Source organism: Solanum stenotomum, chromosome 11 (genome assembly GCF_019186545.1).
Source record: "Solanum stenotomum isolate F172 chromosome 11, ASM1918654v1, whole genome shotgun sequence".
NCBI lineage: Eukaryota > Viridiplantae > Streptophyta > Magnoliopsida > Solanales > Solanaceae > Solanum > Solanum stenotomum.
The window spans coordinates 34,995,326-35,005,040 of record NC_064292.1 but is presented as its reverse complement, the minus strand read 5'-3'; the positions used below and the strand labels follow the sequence as shown (position 1 = coordinate 35,005,040).

At 37.3% G+C, this 9,715-nt stretch overlaps 1 protein-coding gene and 1 pseudogene across 1 annotated transcript; one reads left to right on the top strand and one right to left on the bottom strand.

The window, feature by feature from the left end:
* Positions 1–1,662: 1,662 nt before the first annotated feature.
* Positions 1,663–7,459, top strand: LOC125845865 (receptor protein-tyrosine kinase CEPR2-like; annotated as a pseudogene).
* Positions 7,460–7,840: 381 nt separating this feature from the next.
* LOC125845864 (probable LRR receptor-like serine/threonine-protein kinase At3g47570) lies at positions 7,841–8,889 on the bottom strand. The gene is made up of 2 exons (XM_049525364.1): positions 8,331–8,889; positions 7,841–8,242 (listed from the first exon to the last, which is right to left on the bottom strand). Exons 1-2 carry the CDS (start codon positions 8,887–8,889, stop codon positions 7,893–7,895), a joined length of 909 nt encoding a protein of 302 aa, XP_049381321.1. The 3' UTR covers positions 7,841–7,892.
* Positions 8,890–9,715: the final 826 nt, after the last annotated feature.

Here is a 9,715-nt window from a genome sequence, read left to right as displayed (position 1 = left end):
CCAGCTCATCATTCAAGTAGAAGAAGCAAGTGAGCACCATCATACCTCTTGGGCTGCTCCATATGTATTTGTATGGTCTAGTGAAGATTTAAAGCAGATAAGGAAGGAAGTGTATATTTGTGAACGTGGACGACTTCTCAAGGTTCACTTTGACTATGTCTCTATATGACCAACATGTCTGATCAGGTAAATCCTCAACAAAACTCCTCATGAATTTCTCAACAATGGAAAGCCTAAATTGAGTTATCGAAAGGCTTTTGGTTGTAAATGTTTGGTTCTGAACAATAGGAGGGATGATATTGGGAAGATTGATGCCAATAATGATGAAAGAGCATTTGTGGGATATTCTTCCTCCAGCAAGGCTTATCGGGTGTATACAAAAATATGTGCATTAAAAAAATGTTCATGTGATTTTGATTTGTCTGGAAGAATTGAGAAGTTACAAAATAAAGAAGATTCTGAGATGAAAGAATTTCTTTAGATTCAGAGAGATTTTCTAAACATTGAGATTGCTTAATAATATCCTCTTCACGAATCTAGCAATCCCAAAGAAGATGATGCAGATGATGAACCTGATGAGGGACCTGGTTTGGTAGATAATACTGAACAAAGATAATGCAGTTCAAATTGATAATGCGAATTCTAATGGTGAGAATGAAAAAACCGATCAAGCTCAGTTTGAAAGATGCAAGTATGACACTTGGTTCCCCGATCAGCTGACAAGTTGTCCAAGTTCCTCTTCAACAATGGTTTCAAAAGAGGTAAAATTGACAAAATCCTCTTTTTGAAATCACAAGGAAATTAATTGCTAATTATTCAGGTATATATCGATGATATCATCTTTGGAGCAACCTTTGAGGTGTTGTGTGAAGAGTTTGTTGCACTCAAGAGTAGTGAGTTTTGAAATGAGCATGATGGGAGAATAAAGTTTCTTCTTGGAGCTGCAGATCAAGAAAACTTGTAAAGGTACCTTTGTTTGTCAAGAAAAGTTCAAGAAGTTGTTGAAGAAGTTTTATATTATGGATGCCAAGACAATTGATACTCCCATAGAGACCAACTCGAAGTTGGATGCTAATGGATCTGGTCCAGATGTAAATGACACAAGTGTTGAGATTTATGAAAGATTCCAGGCTTTTCCAAAGGAATCACATTTGAAGCTGCTAAGAGAATCCTAAGACATTTGAAGAAGACAAGGACCTGATTCTATTTTGTCTATCAGGAGACTTTTTTTTATTTAAAGGAATATGGTGAAGTTGATAATGTTGGGTATCAAGTTAATAGAAAGAGTACCTCGGGAATGACTTATTTTATGAGCTCATATCTCATTTCATGGGGACTAAAAGCAAGATTCGGTTGCTTTTTCAACAACTGAAGCAGAGTATGTAATAAATGCAGCTTGATGTGCTCAACTCGTAGTAGATGTAGCTTGGTGTGCTCAACTTCTGTGGATCAAACAACAGCCTGAAGCTCTTAGAAGATAAATAAATTAGAGATTAGGGATATTGAAACTTGACTGACTGGATCCTGCCTGAATCAATCAACCGTCCCATGACTATGCAAAGGGAGCAGGTATCTTTGTTTTTCAGTTATGTATGTTTTAGCAAATTGAGTCTTATACCTTTTATAGGTATACACACACATTGCACAAGTGTTGAAGGAAAAATGGAGGTCAGGAAAGATATATGCAATTACATTCAAACTACAGGGAGACCTAGTCCATTCTCGAAGGTTAGCACTCTTAACATTGCAACTGTTGCAATTACCACGTGTCTGTCATCCAGGTATCTGACCATTGTCCCATTATTTGAATACCAAGTGACAGTTCCTTTCACTTGATACACCCTTTCACCTCCTTTATATTCCATTTTTTTTCGATCTCCCCTAAAAATTAAAACCCCTTCCAAACTTAGAAATTTTCAAAACCCTCTTTTCTCCTCTCTCAAAAACACTTCTAAATGTCTAAACCCTTTGTACCTATGATGAGTATGAGATTTGGACTCATTTAGGGCTTTATTTATATAGATTTAGTGTCCTCAAACGCTTATTTTGTGCCAATAACTGATGTAAAACCCTTGATTTCCAGGTATATGGATTGAGGAACAAAGCAAGGACACTAATTTGCAAAAAGGAACGAAACAAGCTGAAAGAATGAAGAAAAGCAAGTCTGGTGATCGCCAAGTCCACTTGGCGAGTCGTCGAATGGCTACTTGACTGCCTAAAGTTCCAGTGTGTCAAGCCTTGAAGGAAAGAACCAAGTTGGCGAGAGAAAAGAGCAGTCGGTGGATAGCCGAGTGGTTCCGCGATGCAGTGTTGGATCACTCAAAGTTACAGACCCTGAAGATGCTAAAGGCCAAGGCAGAAGGGCGATGGAAATGACCAAAGGGCAGATCGCAGAGTGGTTCGATGAGCCCGACTTACTTTGCTGAGTGACTCTTCGCAGCATATTTTTGGCTACTATAAATACATTTTTGAACAATTAGTTTAGTATCAATTACTCTTTAGAACATATTTGAGACAAGTTTTCTCTAGTTTTCCTTTAGCTTTGAAGAATTGAAGTTTTTCACTTTTGAGAAATTGAAAGTGGGCCTTTGAAATTCTTAGAATTGGACCATTGTAAAGATGAAATCAATCTTACCCAATTGATGGAAACTCAATTTGGTAATGATTTTTTTATTTTTTATGATGTCTAGCTAAAACCCCAATTCTTGGGGGTGTGATTATGAGCTGGTTTAGCTTATGGGAATTGTTAATTGTTAGCTTAAATGCTATTTAGAAGTGAGTTCAATCATTAATTGTGGTTTAATTTAAGAATTGTAGTTGCAAATGCAGTTCTACCCTTGTGTTTTTGGCTTGCTCGAGAAAGAGGTCTTAAAAACTAAGATTATTGATTGATGGTCTGTTGGTATTGGGTTGTCATGGGTTCAGCTTGAGAGGGTGAATTTTTAAACCCTTTTCCACACATTCAACTTGAGAGAGTGAATGGACTAAGGTGTGGAATGTTCTTAATTTGCATGCTTGTTGATGCTTGAGAGAAATCGACTTGATTCGGGGTAAATTATTCGAGAGAAAGTTAACCTCCTCTATAGTCTAGCTTACTCACTAATATTTGGCTATTTTATTATAGTTGTAATTACCCATTTGTCTATATTAGCCTATCGAATCACATCCCAAGAAACCATCTCATTATTGTTATTTCATATTGATTACCACTGTTTGTAGTTGATAATTTCAAATCAAAGCCCCTCATTTGACATTCGTGTTACCCCCTTGTTTGAATTATGTCTTTATTCAATAATTTCTATTCCTATGACTGATTTGATCATATTTGTACTTCACAATTGAATCTTAAACACGTACTGCTCCTTGTGGGATTCAACCCCAACTTATTTAGTTGGGTTATATACTGATTAACAATCGTTGACGCTTAGAATTGGATGAAGTGTCTTTGAAACGTCATTAATCAACCTACTGGATGAAGAAATTCTTGAGTGTGAAGAGGGACTTGGTTCAACAAGCAAAAAGAAGAAGGTGGAAGAGATGATGTCCAAAAAGGAAAGGGTTGATATTTTGAGAACTCAAAGCATTGCAAATGGGAGGGTGTCAGACCTTGAAATGAAAAACAAAATTCAGAGTGGGAACCATTTGTTTCAGGTCACTTACATGTGTTGCATGAGTCAAAAGTGAGGGATTTCTATTACAACATGATTGTTACTGATGGGAATATAAATACTTAGGTAGGCAACTATTCCTTCCTTCTGAATGAGGAAATTTTGGGAGACATTATGAATATGTCTAGGGAAGGGACCAGGTTGACTGCTGGAGGATCTGTCTTACAACAGTTTACTCAGAAAATCAACAAATTCCAAAATCTCAACGGTACCAGTGTTCCCAAGAAGCATCTTAAAAGGAAATATCAATTGTTCTTGGAGTTTGTTAATAAAGTGTTGTTGCCTAGATTAAAAAAATGAAATGGTTCCTCGGTTATTGATCTGTTCATCTTAGAGGCCTTGAGTAAGTTTGAGTTTACCAATCCTTCTGTCATAATACGAGAATACATGCACAAGATCATATCCACTAAGGATGGTAAATATTACATGAGATATGGGTACCTTCTGACTTGAAATGCGAATGTGTGGAAGTGAAGATAGGGAACAAGAGTAATGTGTCTAAGCCGTTGGTGGAACATGAGAAAATCAAGCTTGCATTGGAAGTTATGACATCTGCTCTTGCTAACATGGATATTGAAATAATTTGCCTAAAGGCCCAGCTTTTGAAAGCATAATCAGAGGGACCAGGTTGAGAAGAACTGGCAGCCCTGAAGGTTCAACATGAATCCCGAGCAACAAAGAATGCTGAACCTCAAGAGAGACTTCTGAAAACCCTGAGGCAAATGCTCTCTTAATATTACCCTTGTTCCTAAGCCCCTCTTCCTGAATTCCCGTGTCAGTCCTCGTTCATCCTTTTCTATTGAAGCTCAGTGGGCATTGTCCTGGCTCTCATTCGTAATAAAATTTGCAATGATTTGACTGCTGATCTTTTATTTATGAATGAAAAAGGTCATGTTTCTAATGACTTGTCTCATTACTTTATGCACTTTTAATCATGCTCAGTGTTGCCCAAGTTACCTGAAGAGTCATGCTGATAGGGGGAACTAGTGAAAGGGGGAAGAAGTTGAATAAGTTTGTCATCATCAAAAAAGGGGATATTATTTTGGAGCTAATGTTAAGTTTTGATGATTTAACAAACTTCAGGATCTAACATGGGACCAGATCCAGGAAAGACTCAGTCTTCTGGTATTGGGACTGATGATAGGGGAAATAAACAAAACCAAAGGACGGAAGTTAGAGTGGCTCGATATTAGTTTGCCATCATAAAAAAAGAGGGAATTGTTATTTTAAGTTGATTTAAAGTTTTGATGATTTAACAAACTTCCAGATCTAACAAGGGACCTGGTTAAGGAAAGGTTGCAGACACGAAAAAGTCAAAAGACAGTTGTCTAAAAGCTGTCACATCTGACATGGTTGGTGCATAGCTTTTCAAAGTAGCAGGTTCTCAGCCAATGGCCTTATCCGAATATAGTCTCTTTCTAATTTGGCAAACAAAGTTTTGAATTTCTGAAAATTCATAAGCTCACAAAGAAAAGGTCATCTTCAAGGAACAACACTGCTCATGCTCAACAAGGGACCTGATGGAGTGTCGAAGTGTCTTTGGTGTATTTGAGTTGTGTGTCTTATGTTCTTATAGTGTAAATCTACTCCTAAGTTATAAAGGATAGTAGATCAGTTGCTTGTCTAGGTCTTTAGTTTGAGTCCAATTAACTAGAGTTAGTTAGTTGAATCATCTATGTATTAGTCAAGCCTTTTTACATCATTGTTTTGATGCTCTCTTGGGTAGAGTTGCCTAGGAGTGTCAACTAGAGTTAGTTGATGTTTTGGTGCAGCAGAGTTGCTGCTTGTTTAGTTCTTATCTTCAAGATTTGAGTTGGTGGGTAGAGTTAGCCTTTTTGGGATCTTAAAGTCTAGAACAACTAGAGTTAGTTGGTTTAGTGGGCAATAGAGTTATTGCTTAGTTTCCTTTGTAGTAGAGTTGCTACAGTAAGGGGAGAAGGGATTAAAGAGTTTTAATCCTAGGTTGCAAGAGTTTGTAATATGAAACTTTGCTCTGTTTGAGTGAAATGGAGTTTGTGTTGAAATCTTGTGAGTACAAGTCGTGGTTTTCACCTCCCTTGAGCAAGGGGGTTTCCACGTAAAATCCTTGTGCCTGACCTACTTTGAGCTATTTATTTTCCGCACTTTTATTTTGTAGGGGCACCTGGTCCAGTGATCACTAGTGGACGCATACATTCTAACTATATGAATATTTCATGAATTTGCAGAATATTCAAGATGCTTTTTCAAGGGAATATAGTACCCTTTATATAGGCATAAGCTAGGGTTTAGGGTTAGAGTAGCCTCCTAGAATTCTAACGGGAATCAGATACATCTTGTAGAAGATCAATTAGAATTGGACACGTCTTGAAGAGTCCTACAAATTTTCAATGTCTACAGAACTCCCTGAATCTTTCGAGTAACAATCTCAGTGGCTCAATTCCAACAAGCTCGGATAACCTGAAACTATCTTCATTGGATCTCTCTATCAATCAGCTAAGTGGAAGAGTTCCTACAGATCTTTTGACGGTGGGCGGAGAAAAAACATTTTTAGGAAACAAGGGGCTTTGTGTTGATCAAAGTATCAGGAATATCCGAATGAACTCAGGCATGGTCGCTTGTAGTTGAAAGGCTGCTTAGGACAAGTTCATGAAAAGCAAACTAGTTGTGTTTTGCATTGTATTACTTTCTTTGGCTGTTCTAATGGGTGTTTTCATGCTTGTGAGTTACTGGAAGTAGAAGCACAACGCTGAAGCTGATTCAGAAAAGCGTCCGGGACATGCTAATGGAATGGATCCAAAATGGAAGCTTTAAAGCTTCCAACATGTGGAACTTGATGTAGATGAAATCTGTGATGTTGGTGAAGATAAATTGATAGGAAGTGGAGGAACAGGAAAAGTTTATCGGTTAGATTTGAAGAAAGGCTGTGGCACAGTGGCTGTGAAGCAGCTTTGGAAAGGAAATGAGGTGAAAGTTTTGACAAGGGAAATGGACATTCTGGGAAAGATCAGGCATCGAAATATAGTTAAACTGTATGCCAGTTTAATGAGAGAAGGTTCAAATTTGTTGGCTTCCGAGTACTTGCCAATTGGTAATTTATTTGAGGCACTACACAGGGAAGTCAAGGCTGGGAAGACAGAATTAGATGGGTAGCAGAGGTATAAAAATTGCAGTTGCTACTGCAAAGGGAATCACTTATTTGCACCATGACTGTGTCCCTCCTATTATTCATAGAGATATCAAGTCAACAAACATTCTACTTGACGAGGAGTATGAAGCGAAAGTTTCTGATTTCAGGGTTGCAAGAGTTTCAGAAATTTCCTCTAGAGGCTCCGAGTTCAGCTGCTTTGCAGGCACTCACGGCTATTCAGCTCCTGGTATGTTTCAAACAGGAAAAACCAAATACTATTTTCCCACTCTATTTTCACTTTTGCTAGTTACCTAACATTACATTTTAATTTGTTTTATTGACAGAGCTAGCATATACTTCCAGAGTGACAGAAAAGACCGATGCATACAGCTTTGGAGTTGTGCTAGTAGAATTAATAAATGGAAGGAAACCAATAGAGGAAGCCTACGGAGAAGGAAAAGACCTGGTTTATTGGGCATCAACTCATCTTAATGACAAAGGAAGTGTTCTGAATATTCTTGATCAAAAGGTGGTTTCCGAGCTTGTCCGAGATGACATGGTCAAAGTGTTGAGGATTTCTTCCCTATGTACGACTAAGCTTTCTAATTTATGGCCCAGCATGAAAAAAGTAGTAAAGATGCTGAACCTGAACCTTGAACATTTAGTCTTCAAGCAACTGTGAGAAAAATGAGAAAGATCCCTTGTAGTTTTCTCCTTTTCCCTCTTACCGTATAGTTTAAATTCCAAACTTCAGTATAGTTTTAGTTTTCTCATTATGAATATGCCATGTAAAATTGTATCCAACTTTGTCTGAACAAGTTCATTTTGTAAAATGGAATGCATATTTCTGGTTGAGCTTATAATTTTTGCCAGTTTTGTCTAATTTTTTATTAGTAAATGGAATCAGTATAGACAGAAAAACATATTTTCAAATCTATAGAGTAAATCCAGTATAAAAAATGAAACATAATAAACCAAATCAGGTGGTTATTTTCAATTTTTTTCCATTACATAAGGAGAAGCAGGAAATGGGAAGGGAAAAGTGGATAGTGATAATATAACTTATATAAGTAGTATCTTTGTTATGAAACTCAAAAACTTCATAGCCAATATTGCTAGTTCCTCAGGAAGGCATCTTTGATTACATTCAGTTCATTAACAACATTGGCAATGTCCATGCGATCTTTTGCTGATTCCACTGAACAAGCAATCCCAACTCGAATAATCAATGTAAGGCACTCCATTGTTTTATTGTTGATCAGTCTGCCCCTCTGATCATAGACAAGTTTGGGATCAGAAATATCTTTCACTTGCTCAGGTATGGCTCTCTTAACAAAATCCTGAAGGTTTAGACCATCCTTGAAAATCTCATCAGATGGACTTCTTCCAGTAAATGTTTCCAACAGTAGAATTCCATAACTATAGATATCTCCATAGGTCGAAAACATAATACCTGTTGCATATTCTGCACATACATGAATTGACAAACTTGATAAGTAAGAGAACCTGCATAAATATAAAATGATGTTTAGAGAGGGAGATCGAAGAGTTACCAGGTGGAACATATCCAATAGTTCCTCTTATATTGAGAGAGCTGGCAGATTGGCTTAAGGAGAGCATATTTGCAGCATCAGGCAGAAACCTTGCCAGTCCAAAGTCACCTAAATGAGCAACAAAATCTTCATCCAAAAGCACATTATTTGGTTTGATATCGCAATGTGTCAATGGCGTGCGAGATTGATGATGAAGATAATCTAATGCAGAAGCCACATCAATTATTACATTGAGTCTCTGTAGCATGTTCAAAGTTTTAGGCTCATGATTCTCTTCACCATCTGTACTTCTATTGTGTAACCAATTTGCCAAATTACCATTGGCCATGTACTCATAAATGAGGGCCTTGAATTCATTGCCTTGGTTATCAATACTTGAACATGATGTTAAGAGTTTTACCAGGTTTCTATGCTTGATATGCCTTAGTGCTTCACACTCAGTAAGAAAGCTCTTAGAAGCTCCCCTAACTTGGAATTTGAGCACCTTTATGGCAACAAATTTTCCATTTTCCTCTAGATTGCCTCTGTACACGGAGCTAAATGCACCCGAACCGATCATGTTTGACATAGAGAAGCCATTAGTTTCTTTGTAAAGACTATTGTAAGTCACTCTTGGGATCATGTCCAACGATTTTTTTATTTTAAAAAAAAAATTAAATTTGGGATCCTTTTATTTGATAACTCAGGAAAAAAGAAAATACACACTCACTTGGGCCTATTGCCCAAGTCTGTAATGACAAAACGAAAAATTAAAGTAACTAAATAAACTTTCTTCCTACAAAACACTTCCCATTAGATTTGGGTTTCCTAAAACATTTACTCCCACTTTATTTCCTTCCACCCAACATCTGAACCACTGATGCTGCCTTGGCAAAACCACCGTTTCGGTCTCTTCGTGCTCTCGTTCTCCTTGTATATGCTGTGCTTGTGAAAAACTGATGTTGTATTTTCCCTGCCCCTCTTATCCCCTATTTGGTGCAATTCTTAAATATGGGCATGTAACTTGTCACTGTTTAAAATCTTTCTTCCTCTTGTCTCTATGCTTTTAAACTGTGAGTATCTGCAGCTTCCTTTGTCTAAAGCAATGTTTGCAAAATAGTCCGCTAACTGGTTTCCTTCTCTTAGAATATGCTGGAATTTATATTGTTTATTCCACAAGCATGCCTTTATTTCCTCCACCATATCTGCAATTACCCATGGAGTTGCCCATTTTCCCTCTAGTACTTTATATAAAAGCATAGAATCCGTTTGCATTATTACCTGATTGTTGAGACTGCTTACAATGTTTACAAGCTTCTAATATAGCTTTAGCTTCTGCAACTGTATTAGTTGTGATGTCAATAGTAGCACCTTCTGCATGCAATATATCCCCCATCTCATTCCTC